This window comes from Danio rerio, chromosome 17 (assembly GCF_049306965.1).
Source record: "Danio rerio strain Tuebingen ecotype United States chromosome 17, GRCz12tu, whole genome shotgun sequence".
In the NCBI taxonomy this organism is placed as follows: Eukaryota; Metazoa; Chordata; class Actinopteri; order Cypriniformes; family Danionidae; genus Danio; species Danio rerio.
In genome coordinates, this window is record NC_133192.1 from 313,905 (window position 1) to 327,500 (window position 13,596).

At 42.6% G+C, this 13,596-nt stretch overlaps 1 protein-coding gene across 2 annotated transcripts in view; it reads left to right on the forward strand.

The window, feature by feature from the left end:
- ppp2r5ca (protein phosphatase 2, regulatory subunit B', gamma a) overlaps nt 1-2,569 on the forward strand; it is a 41,540-nt gene extending 38,971 nt beyond the window's left edge. For both annotated transcript variants that reach the window (XM_073927906.1, XM_073927907.1), the window contains one exon: nt 1,180-2,569. In XM_073927906.1, the coding sequence (XP_073784007.1) occupies nt 1,180-1,323 (144 nt within the window). In that variant the 3' untranslated portion in view covers nt 1,324-2,569. The remainder of the gene's footprint in view (nt 1-1,179) is intronic.
- Nucleotides 2,570-13,596: the final 11,027 nt, after the last annotated feature.

Genomic DNA, 13,596 nt, shown 5'->3' on the forward strand with positions numbered 1-13,596 from the left:
TCATATTGGACTAGAGAGGACCTACAAGTCTGAGGCCACGGTGCTCCACTGGAAAAAGCTGGTTTGCCATCTACAGGTCGTCCTTACCCCAGGTGGAGGAGTTCCAGTAGAGTCAGAGTTTTGTTCATGAGTGAGGGAAGGATGGAGCGTGAGATTGACAGGTGGATTGGTGCAGCAGTAATTCAGTCCATGTATCGGTCCGTTGTGGTAAAGAAGGAGCTGTGCGGAAAGGCAAAGCTCTCCATTTACCGGTCAATCTACGTTCCGATTCTGGGTCTGACTGAAAGGACAAGGTCTCAGATACAAGCGCAGGGTGGCAGGACTCAGACACCCGGGAGGAGCTCAGAGTAGAGCCGCTGCTCCTCCACATTGAGCGTAGTCAGCTGAGGGGGCTCGGGCATCTGTTTCGAATGCCTCCAGGACGCCTACCTAGGGAGGTGTTCCAGGCTTGTCCCACCGGGAGGAGGCCTCGGGGAAGATCCAGGACCCGCTGGAGGGACTACACAGTTCGCTGTGTTACACAGCTCAAGCTTGGTGAACTGTTGGTGAATCTGCTCATCAGGAAAGCTCTAGTGCTTTAGGAGCAGAGATGGGTCGAGGATCGCCAGTTTGATCACAGATACAAGAGGAAATGAGTGAAGTGTGTGAACATAATGATCCTCAGAGGAAGAGAGGAAGACATGTGGAGATTTCCCCTTCAACAGTGCAGAACAGCATTAAAGACTGAAGGAATCTGGAGGAGTTTCAGTGCGTAAAGGACAAGAGCGCAAGCCTGAGCTGAACAACCGTGACCTCCGACCCCTCAGGGGGCGCTGCATCAAGAGTCCTCAGTCATCTATAAGCAGATCAGCACATGGGCTCAGCACTACTGCAGTAAACCTTCGACAAGCAGCACAATACAGAGTCACATCCACAAACACCAGCCAACACTGCACTGTGCCAAGAGGAAGCCCTATGTTAACAGTGTCCAGAAGCATCTGGGATGGAGCATCACACAGTGGAGACGTGTGCTGTGCTCAGATGAAGCAGTGTTTCAGGTGTTTCTGGGAGAAACACTTCTGTGATGCTCCATTAATGCTGTGTGTGTGTGTGTGTGTGTGTGTGTGTGTGTGTGTGTGTGTGTGTGTGTGTGTGTGTGTGTGTGTGTGTGTGTGTGTGTGTGTGTGTGTGTGTGTGCAGGTGTCCCGGGAGCAGAGGAAGGAGCGTCCGCTCGTCAGGCGTAAATCTGATCTCCCGCCCGACTCCTTCACCACTAAAGCCTTGGAGACGCAGCGGCGAGCAGAAGAGCAGCTGAGCAACCACACACACACACACGGCCACTAGCTGGCGCTGCGCTGCGCTGTAACACACTGCACTCTCAGGGGTTCCACTGGAGGAGCACACCTACACTGTCCTCTACATATGGGTCCGTCCCGCTCTGCTCTTCCCGCTCCGCGTGCGTGTGTGTGTGTGTGTGTGTGTGTGTGTGTGTGTGTGTGTGTGTGTGTGAATGTGTTGGAGACTCAGAACAGTCTGTGTTTGTGTGTGTGTGAGATGGAGGCTTAGAACGGAGTGTGTGAGTGTGTATTTGTGCATGTGTGTACGCGCATGTGCGTGTGTGTGTGTGTGTGTGTGTGTGTGTGTGTGTGTGTGTGTGTGGAAGAGCAGAAGCTTTCTTCACTTTGACGTTCGTTTGAGGTTCAGGGACGGCTGCCAGTGCCAATACTGTCACATTTATTAGCTTCCTGTTAACAGCAGTGTGTGTGTGTGTGTGTGTGTGTGTGTGTGTGTTTTCTGCTTCACTGATGTGCAGTTTCACAAACGGACACACAGACGGTCACTCTTTGTTTTAACACTCGTGTGTTACGACGGTCACTCCTGTGCCATAATGAACTCCTGACAGGCCAGCGGAGCTCTTGGCTTGGTGTGTGTGTGTGTGTGTGTGTGTGTGTGTGTTTATATGAGTGTGAGTGTGTATATGAGTGTGTGTGTGTGTTTATATGAGTGTGAGTGTGTATGTGTGTGAGTGTGTATGTGTGTGTGTACATGAGTGTGAGTGTGTGTGTGTGTGAGTGTGTGTGTGTGTGTGTGTGTGTGTGTGTGTGTGTGTCGTCTCCACCGTTCCCAGATCAGCACTTCTGACCGGAGCTGCTGGTTCTGCTGGATCTCGGACTCGCTGCTGAGCAGGAAACACGTCCGTCTTTTCCAGAACGATCTCTGTGCCTTCAGCAGCGGGACCAGCGATGATTCACTGATTCACTGATTCAGCATCGCACACTTGACTCTCTGGAGATTTGGTTCGTTCGCATGAGTCGACTCAAACGCTGACGCTTCGATTGTTCATCTCCGTCTGGATGTTTCCTGATATTTACTGAAATACCAAGAAGCACTTCCTGAAAACTTGAAAACTTTACTGTGTGTGTGTGTGTGTGTGTGTGTGTGTGTGTGTGTGTGTGTGTTGAATCAGTCGCATGCTTACAGTCGTCTCTGTACTGTAGTTTCAGCTCCTGTATGTGTTCTCGCTGCGGTTTATTTCTCGTTTCTCTATAATGATTAATGCAGTATGTGAGCATATAAATGTTGATGTATGAAGATGTTTGGGTCTCTGCCTCTTTTCCACACACACGCACACACACACACACGCGCACACGCACGCACACACATGCACACGCACACACACGCACGCACGCACACACACACACACACACACACACACGCACACACACACACGCACACACACACGCACGCACACACGCACACACACACACACACACACACACACACACACACACGCACACACACACTCGTCTCAGGTGATTCTGGGCTCATCGTCTGCTGTTCTGCTGATTTGAGAAGAGAATTGTTTGGAGATCTGCTTTCAGATGACGGTAAGTTTCCCTTCACACAGTCACTGCAGAACAGGCTGTCCTCACCTGTTTCTAGTCCAAATTTCTACAAACTGTTCAATTAAAGAAGCATTTTCTGGAAAAGCTAAACAGATAGTGTTGTGTTCAGAGATAATGAGTCCAAATGAAATCAGTTTCTCAGTAAAACCAGCAGAGTAATCTGACATGATCATTCTGCTTCCCCAGTCAGATTATTCTGCTTGTTTCATGATAGACTCTCTTCATTCTGACTCATTATCTCTGAAAGCAACAGTATCTGCTCAGCTTTTCCAGAAGATGCTTCTTGATTAAGGAGTTTTTAGATATCTGGACTAGACTGGAGACAGAAACTCAGCGTTACTGCAGTGTTCTCTATTAGTTTAGGACACTGAACAGGATGTTTACAGCTGTGGTGATCTCTCATATATATATATATGGATGATGTGCATTAGCTACAGGAATACACTAGTTATTTATACAGTCTATTAACATATGTACAGAATATTAATAATAATAGTGTGTGCTAGAAACATCCTCTGTTTTTGAAGAGGTAATTCAGTGATTTTCTCTGGGTCTGGGATGTCTGGTCATCACTGTGTGTGTGCTCTGAGTCTGTTCTCGGTGTTGTCAACTGTGTAGATCAATAAACAGATGATGTGGATATTTTAATCTGACCGGCAGATGTACAGAAGAAAACCCAATCATTTGCTTTGTGTTTTCAGCAATATCAGATCAGCATGAGGAGCTGTGTGTGTGTGTGTGTGTGTGTGGCTGTGTGTGTGTGTGTGTGTGTGTGTGGCTGTGTGTGTGTGTGTGTGTGTGTGTGGCTGTGTGTGTGTGTGTGTGTGTGTGGATCAGAAGGAGCTGAAGGAATGCTATCTACAGCAGGCCTTCCTTACTAAGGGTTTGTGTCTTATTTCCAGCCCAAATATCTCAACATTCATATTAATTAATAAATCAAGCATGATTTTGTAGACAAGCACAATATATGGTTTTGTTTTTAGACAATGAGTCAAAATAAAATTAGTTTTTCCTTAAAACAAGCAGAATAATCTGACGATGGGGGAAGCAGAATAATGTTATTTCAAAGCGACCCCATTACACTCACCCACTGCAGATCATTCTGCTGCTTTTAATTAAACTCTTTTAAATGTGACTCATGTCTAAAAGCAAATCAGTGTGTATTGCTTGTCTAGAAAACACGCTGATTTATGAGCAGGGTTTCTACAGGTTTCATCAAGTCAAATGTTCTAATGCCATAATAAATGAAATCAGACTCACAGTCAAGTTTACATTATTTTGGACACTGGATTGCACAACAAACTGCATGAATGTCAGCATTTAGCAGAAAACGGCATGTTTTACTGTCGCTTTTAAAGCTAGGGCGCCGCCATCTTGGAATTTTGCTGTATCTGATGTCAGGGGGTTGGTTCAGTTCCCTCAGCTGAACAGAAATTTACTGTAAAATAACCAACATTAAATTGCAGAAATTTACGGTAAAAATAACAGATATTAAATTACAGAAATTTACTGTAAAATAACGGATATTAAATTACAGAAATTTACTGTAAAATAACGGATATTAAATTACAGAAATTTATTGTAAAAAAAACGGACATTACATTACAGAAATTTACTGTAAAATAACGGAAATTAAATTACAGAAATTTACTGTAAAATAACGGATATTAAATTACAGAAATTTACTGTAAAATAACGGATATTAAATTACAGAAATTTATTGTAAAAAAAACGGACATTACATTACAGAAATTTACTGTAAAATAACGGAAATTAAATTACAGAAATTTACTGTAAAATAACGGACATTAAATTACAGAAATTTACTGTAAAATAACGGATATTAAATTACAGAAATTTACTGTAAAATAACGGAAATTAAATTACAGAAATTTACTGTAAAATAACAGATATTAAATTACAGAAATTTACTGTAAAATAACGGATATTAAATTACAGAAATTTACTGTAAAATAATGGATATTAAATTACTGAAATTTACAGTAAAATAATGGACATTACATTACAGAAATTTACAGTAAAATAATGGACATTAAATTACTGAAATTTACTGTAAAATAACGGATAAAAAATTTGAGAAATTTTCTTAAATTTCTGTTGTTCAGCCTCTGCTATTTTACAGTAAATGTCTATTTTACTGTTTATTTCCGGGAAAACTTGACTGAGTGCTTCATTTCCACTTTACCACTTTTTAAAAAGCAAGTTAAAACCTTAAAAAACATTAAAAACAAATGTTATTGTAAGGAGGATAATCAAGCCATATTAATAAGTAAACAGAGGTAATAAATAAACATTTCTGAAAATTTGTGTTGGAATCTGTTGTTAGTGACTGGGTGGGTGTTGGCCCGATTGGGTAGATTTACATGGACATAGGAAAATTAATACTCGTTTAAAATGATTTGGTTTTTGAAACTGAAGACTTTTTCAGACCCTGCTGATTCCCTGTTAGAGGTTTCAGATATTTGCAAACAAGACTGAAAGCGTTTTCCTTCAGTCTCGCGTTGAGGATTCAGTGTTGTGGCCACTAGAGGACAGTAGAGCTCCAGCAAACACACAGGACAGTGCTCAGGCCACAGGTCAGAGGTCAGTCAGCATGCAGACACTAAGCAGGAAATTGACAGCAGAAACACGCCTGACCTCCTTAAACATCCGATAATAATCTCCATCTGCCGGACGGATTACTTTCACCACTGCAGACACATTAAACCCACGCTTCACTTCACTATATTACAATTAAATCCTGATCTGATCACCACAAACTATCAGTCTGAGAGTGCTGAAAACACACGTCACTGCTGATTCTGTTCTGCAGGAAGAGTCGGATTAAAACACATTTACTCTCATATATCACCCGTATCACTCTCATATATGAATAAACCATGACATTACAGTCCAACACACAGCAATCATTCATTTCCCTTCAGCTTAGTCCCTTTATTCATCAGTGGTCACCACAGCAGAATGAACCACCAACTATTCCAGCATATGTTTTACACAGCGGATGCCCTTCTAGCTGTAACCCAGTACTGGGAAACACCCATACACACTCCTACACTACGGCCAGTGTAGTTGATCAGTTCCCCTATAGTGCATGTGTTTGGACTGTGGGGGAAACCAGAGGAAACCCACGCCAACACAGGGAGAACATGCAAACTCCACACAGAAACACCAACTGACCCAGCCGAGACTCAAACCAGAGACCTTCTTCAGGCCTGTAGCCAGCCTGGTGAAAGGTGTGGTTGTTTTTCTCTGATTTCGTATTTAATGATGAGGTTTAAATGCTCCCTGTAGTGACATTTTAAGCACTGTATTTAGCTGGATTAGCTTGTCCATTTAAATAATAAACTATTAAAACATCACAATAATGATAATGTAGAGCTGCACGATTAATAATAAACGCCTCTCGTCATTTGAAAATTCATGGATAACAGCAGATAACAATAACCCTTCTCATTGGCCATTTTGTTTTTGGAGAATAAGCTTCAAGATTCAGAATTAAAGATACCTGCTTAATGTCTTCTCTATTTAACAACAGTGAAGCAGGTCAGTAGTGCAGGTTGACGTCAGATTTTGTGCGGTCTTTATGCCTTCAATATGATGCTCAAATGATGATGGCGTAGCAGTTAAAACAGGACAACTGAGCTCATGTATGGGGCATGTATGCCCCCCCCCCCCCTCTTAATTCAATTCACCTTCATTTCTGTAGGCTTTTACAATTTACATTGTGTCAAAGCAGCTTCACATAGTAGATTATAGTGAATGGAAACTGTGTCTGTTCAGTGTTCAGAGTTTACGTTCAGTTTAGTTTAGCTCAGTGTGGTCTGTTCTTGCAGTGAGGGCACAGTGCTAACCACTGAGCCACCATGCCGCCATACAGCAATCATGACAAACTAGATCTCATTTAAAAACCTCAAAGTGTCTAGTGTCCGTTCACGTTATTTATCAATTTGCCTCAGGGACACTCATCAATCTTTCGTTTGCTACAGAAATACACGTCTACATTTTTTAAATAATGTATTAGAAGCTAAATTACAATCAAATACCACCAATCTTCATAGACTAGTCTAGAATTTGATGTCTACTTTGGAAATATTGTTTACAGTTTGTGAAAATATGGGTTATGATCCTCAGCACATAGGGGGCGCTGTTGTATGGTCAGCAATGTAATGTGAATGTGGTCATGTCTGGTACTGCAGCCAAACTAAATCCTGCTGAAAGCTCATTTTTGGAGAGATCAACTTCAAATCTGCAATAGTTTGCTCTCCTGCCAATATTCTGCTGAAACAGCTTTAGTGAAGCATATTTAATGTAGTATAAACCTTCAGAAGAGTTTCCACAGATAATTACTGACACACACTGAGTTCAGGTGTGTGTTTCAGTCAAATGACTGGTGGTGTGAAGAGCCGTCATTAGCAGAAATGAAGACTGTGTGTGTGTGTGTGTGTGTGTGTGTGTGTGTGTGTGTGTGTGTGTGTGTGTGTGTGTGGGCAGAGGAGGTCGTGACCTTTCTGATCTGCTTTCAGACGCAGGCCTGCTTTAATGTGAGCGGCAGCAGGAAGTGATGGATTATTACCCATCATCCTTCTCTCTTTCCTCCCACGCGCTGAAACTGGGTCACTTTGGTCAACTGAGGTTCAACCAGCGATTACTGTCTTACTCAAAGCCCCTGGTGGATCTCAGCAAACCTAAACTGCAGTAAAGATGCTCAATAATCGAGAGGTCAATGAGTTTTACCTGTAACACTGCCAAGAAAGGAGACAGAATCTTCTGTAGAGCTGCTTTAACTGAATCAACACTGAACTGATTCAGCTGAACCGACACTGAACTGATTCAAAATAGAACAAAATCAACACTTAGCCAAATAACAGCAGAATCAACAGTGAACTGAATCAACACTGAACTGAATCAACACTGAGCTGAATCAACAGTGAACTGAATCAACACTGAACTGAATCAACACTGAGCTGAATCAACAGTGTGCTGAATCAACAGTGAACTGAATCAACACTGAGCTGAATCAACACTGAACTGAATCAACACTTAGCCGAATCAACACTGAACTGAATCAACACTGAACTGAATCAACACTGAGCCGAATCAACACTGAACTGAATCAACACTGAGCTGAATCAACAGTGAACTGAATCAACACTGAACTGAATCAACACTGAACTGAATCAACACTGAGCCGAATCAACAGTGAACTGAATCAACACTGAACTGAATCAACACTAAGCTGAATCAACACTGAACTGATTCAACATTGAGCTGAATCAACACTAAGCTGAATCAACACTGAACTGAATCAACACTGAGCTGAATCAACACTAAGCTGAATCAACACTGAGCTGAATCAACACTAAGCTGAATCAACACTGAACTGAATCAACAGTGAGCTGAATCAACACTGAGCTGAATCAAAACTGTGCTGAATCAACACTGAACTGAATCAACAGTGAACTGAATCAACAGTGAACTGAATCTAAACTGAGCTGAATCAACACTAAGCTGAATCAACACTGAACTGATTCAACACTGAGCTGAATCAACAGTGAACCGAATCAACAGTGAGCCGAATCAACAGTGAGCTGAATCAACACTGAGCTGAATCAAAACTGTGCTGAATCAACAGTGAACTGAATCAACAGTGAACTAAATCAACACTAAGCTGAATCAAAACTGTGCTGAATCAACAGTGAACTAAATCAACAATGTGCTGAATCAACAGTGAGCCGAATCAACACTGTGCTGAATCAACAATGAGCCGAATCAACAGTGAGCTGAATCAACAGTGAGCTGAATCAACAGTGAATTGAATCAACAGTGAGCTGAATCAACACTGAGCTGAATCAACAGTGAGCTGAATCAACAGTGAGCTGAATCAACAGTGAGCTAAATCAACACTGAGCTGAATCAACACTGAGCTGAATCAACAGTGAATTGAATCAACAGTGAATTGAATCAACACTGAGCTGAATCAACACTGAGCTGAATCAACAGTGAGCTGAATCAACAGTGAGCTGAATAAACAGTGAGCTGAATCAACAGTGAATTGAATCAACACTGAACTGAATCAACAGTGAGCTGAATCAACACTGAGCTGAATCAAAACTGTGCTGAATCAACACTGAACTGAATCAACAGTGAACTGAATCAACAGTGAGCTGAATCAACAGTGAACTGAATCTAAACTGAGCTGAATCAACACTAAGCTGAATCAACACTGAACTGATTCAACACTGAGCTGAATCAACACTAAGCTGAATCAACACTGAACTGAATCAACACTGAGCTGAATCAACAGTGAACCGAATCAACAGTGAGCCGAATCAACAGTGAGCTGAATCAACACTGAGCTGAATCAAAACTGTGCTGAATCAACAGTGAACTGAATCAACAGTGAACTAAATCAACACTAAGCTGAATCAAAACTGTGCTGAATCAACAGTGAACTAAATCAACAATGTGCTGAATCAACAGTGAGCCGAATCAACACTGTGCTGAATCAACAATGAGCCGAATCAACAGTGAGCTGAATCAACAGTGAGCTGAATCAACAGTGAATTGAATCAACAGTGAGCTGAATCAACACTGAGCTGAATCAACAGTGAGCTGAATCAACAGTGAATTGAATCAACAGTGAATTGAATCAACACTGAGCTGAATCAACACTGAGCTGAATCAACAGTGAGCTGAATCAACAGTGAGCTGAATCAACAGTGAGCTGAATCAACAGTGAATTGAATCAACACTGAACTGAATCAACAGTGAGCTGAATCAACACTGAGCTGAATCAAAACTGTGCTGAATCAACACTGAACTGAATCAACAGTGAACTGAATCAACAGTGAGCTGAATCAACAGTGAACTGAATCTAAACTGAGCTGAATCAACACTAAGCTGAATCAACACTGAACTGATTCAACACTGAGCTGAATCAACACTAAGCTGAATCAACACTGAACTGAATCAACACTGAGCTGAATCAACAGTGAACCGAATCAACAGTGAGCCGAATCAACAGTGAGCTGAATCAACACTGAGCTGAATCAAAACTGTGCTGAATCAACAGTGAACTGAATCAACAGTGAACTAAATCAACACTAAGCTGAATCAAAACTGTGCTGAATCAACAGTGAACTAAATCAACAATGTGCTGAATCAACAGTGAGCCGAATCAACACTGTGCTGAATCAACAATGAGCCGAATCAACAGTGAGCTGAATCAACAGTGAGCTGAATCAACAGTGAATTGAATCAACAGTGAGCTGAATCAACACTGAGCTGAATCAACAGTGAGCTGAATCAACAGTGAGCTGAATCAACAGTGAGCTAAATCAACACTGAGCTGAATCAACATTGAGCTGAATCAACAGTGAATTGAATCAACAGTGAATTGAATCAACACTGAGCTGAATCAACACTGAGCTGAATCAACAGTGAGCTGAATCAACAGTGAGCTGAATCAACAGTGAGCTGAATCAACAGTGAATTGAATCAACACTGAACTGAATCAACAGTGAGCTGAATCAACACTGAGCTGAATCAAAACTGTGCTGAATCAACACTGAACTGAATCAACAGTGAACTGAATCAACAGTGAGCTGAATCAACAGTGAACTGAATCTAAACTGAGCTGAATCAACACTAAGCTGAATCAACACTGAACTGATTCAACACTGAGCTGAATCAACACTAAGCTGAATCAACACTGAACTGAATCAACACTGAGCTGAATCAACAGTGAACCGAATCAACAGTGAGCCGAATCAACAGTGAGCTGAATCAACACTGAGCTGAATCAAAACTGTGCTGAATCAACAGTGAACTAAATCAACACTAAGCTGAATCAAAACTGTGCTGAATCAACAGTGAACTAAATCAACAATGTGCTGAATCAACAGTGAGCCGAATCAACACTGTGCTGAATCAACAATGAGCCGAATCAACAGTGAGCTGAATCAACAGTGAGCTGAATCAACAGTGAATTGAATCAACAGTGAGCTAAATCAACACTGAGCTGAATCAACACTGAGCTGAATCAACAGTGAATTGAATCAACAGTGAATTGATTCAACACTGAGCTGAATCAACACTGAGCTGAATCAACAGTGAGCTGAATCAACAGTGAGCTGAATCAACAGTGAGCTGAATCAACAGTGAATTGAATCAACAGTGAATTGAATCAACAGTGAGCTGAATCAACACTGAGCTGAATCAACACTGAGCTGAATCAACAGTGAGCTGAATCAATAGTGAGCTGAATCAACAGTGAGCTGAATCAACACTGAACTGAATCAACAGTGAGCTGAATTAACAGTGAACTGAATCAACACTGAACTGAATCCACACTGAACTGAACCCCCGTGCCGCTCTGTAAGCAGCTGGTAAGCGTGTGCTGATATTCGGGCAGACTGAAGGGAATGGTTTTAGGGACTCTGGCTCGTGTGGCTGCAGGAGACTCAGCGGTGTGAGAATCAGCGGGCAGATCAGTGCAGCGGCTCACGCAGGGGTCAGTCTGTTCTCTAACACACACAGCTCTTAATTGGACTCGACCTTTGACCTCAAAAACACATGTGTGTTTTCCTAAATACAGACAGCATTGTACTGCTGAAGAGGCCATTCCACGAATCATTTAGTCATCCTCCTGATGTCTGTGTGTGTGTGTGTGTGTGTGTGTGTGTGTGTGTGTGGGTGTGTGTGTGTGTGTGTGTGTGTGTGTGTGTGTGTGTGTGCTCATGAGGCCGCTCAGGGGAAACACACTCCACAGTCGACTGAAACTCTGAGGCTCCTTTTGGACTTTAGTTCCGCTGCAGTGCTAGAACAGGACACGTGTGTGTGTGACTTTGATGTTTTTGACACACACACACACACACACACACACACGCACACTGCAATACTGAGAGCCTGCATTAGAGTGTTTACTCCCGCTGTGGCTGAGAGGTCATCTGAGGTCAGCAGACTCCGCTTTACTCTTTCACTGGAGCCGCAAACATCAGCCGGTGTGGAGCGGAGATCAGGAGCACACACTGCTGAAACACACGCTCATCACTCAGAGTGTGGATCATTTCTAGTCCAGATATCCACAAACTCCTCAAGCAGTCAGTATTCTCTAGCCCAGCTCAGAATAATGTCTTGTGTTCAGAGATGAGTCAGGAGAGTTTCTGCTTCAGACTCTGGGGGTATTTGGCTTGTTTTACACCTTTCTCGAGATGTAAGATGAGTCTTTAGTGTCTCCAGAATGTGTCTGTAGAGTTTCAGCTTAAACACAGTAATCAAGATTATTGACTAGAGCTTTCAGAATATTAGCATTTCAGCCACATCATCCTGCAGCCCAAGAGCGGTCCCTCACTGAAGCTGAGCAGGGCTGAGCCGGGTCAGTGTCTGGATGTGAGAGCACATGGGAACACTAGGCTGCTGTTGCCAGTGGTGTTAGTGAGGCCAGCAGGGGGCGCTCAACCTGTGGTCTGTGTGGGTCCTAATGCCTCAGTGTAGTGAAGGGGACACTATACTGTCAGTGAGCGCCGTCTTTCAGATGAGATGTTAAACTGAGCTCCTGACTCTCTGTGCTCATTAAAGGGTCACGAAACACCAGAACACATGTGTTGAGCTGTTGACAGTGGTATTTGTGTCCCACACTGCTATAAACACTATTAGGACACCTATATTTCACTAAAAAGTGTAAATTGGTTGTTTTTGCGTTATTTCAAGCAAATTCGTGCTTCCGGTTTGAAACGAATTTTTGAAGCTGCGTCACGGTCATGACATAATAGCGTGTATTCCAGCGTGCAGACTGAACGTCTGTGCCAGAGTGAGTCTTATTACGTCTTACAGTGTGCTGCATTAATGCATGAGTAAGGCTTGGTTCAAACCAATCAGCGCGCTCTATTGTGCAACTTCATTAATATTCATTACTGTCACAGTGTTTAGACGACAGAGACGCCACGTTGTGTTGGCAAAACAAGCGTGAAGTGTTGCTTTTATAGTTTGCTGCAGTGAAGTTTTGTTTTCATTTTCTCTCTGTGAGAGCTCAGCTGGAGTCACGTGTGGATTAACAGTGTACGCGACGCTCAACTACAATAACTTACGTGTCTAAGGAGGATTATTGTTTACCTGAGAGCTGTTCTCATCTGCAAACGCTGAGATCCGGATTCGCTGCTAGTCTCCTCTTAATAAAGACGCGGCTCTAGTTGCTGGTGATTGTCCTGTCTCTACAGATTTGGTAAGTGAGTGACCAGTGCTCTTTATTTATTCAGTTTGTTCGTATCAAACTAAGTTAACTATTGCACCGAGTGTAAACATGTTAGCACCACAACCAAACTATAACCTGGTGTAGGATTTTCACCGCATTTAGTGACCGGAATAACACACGCGGCTTTCTGACACTACCTGCCGTGTGCATCTAAGTTTCCGGAAAATGCTGAGGGTTTTTCTCTCTCATTCGCCGTGCGGTATCAAACATTGCATGAAAAATACACGCTTGGAGCAGCTCCTCCAATCAAATATCTCGTTTGTCGCGAGGGGCATGAATGAATTCCCTGAATGAAAGAGCCAAACTGCAGTTAAAGTCCAGCATTTAATCATTTGGCAAATAATTCCACTACAGATGTCCATGTAGGTTAAACACCATCACTTTCTCCTGTCTGTGTGTGTGTGTGTGTTTTGACTCTGAAACTCACGCGTGCACAAA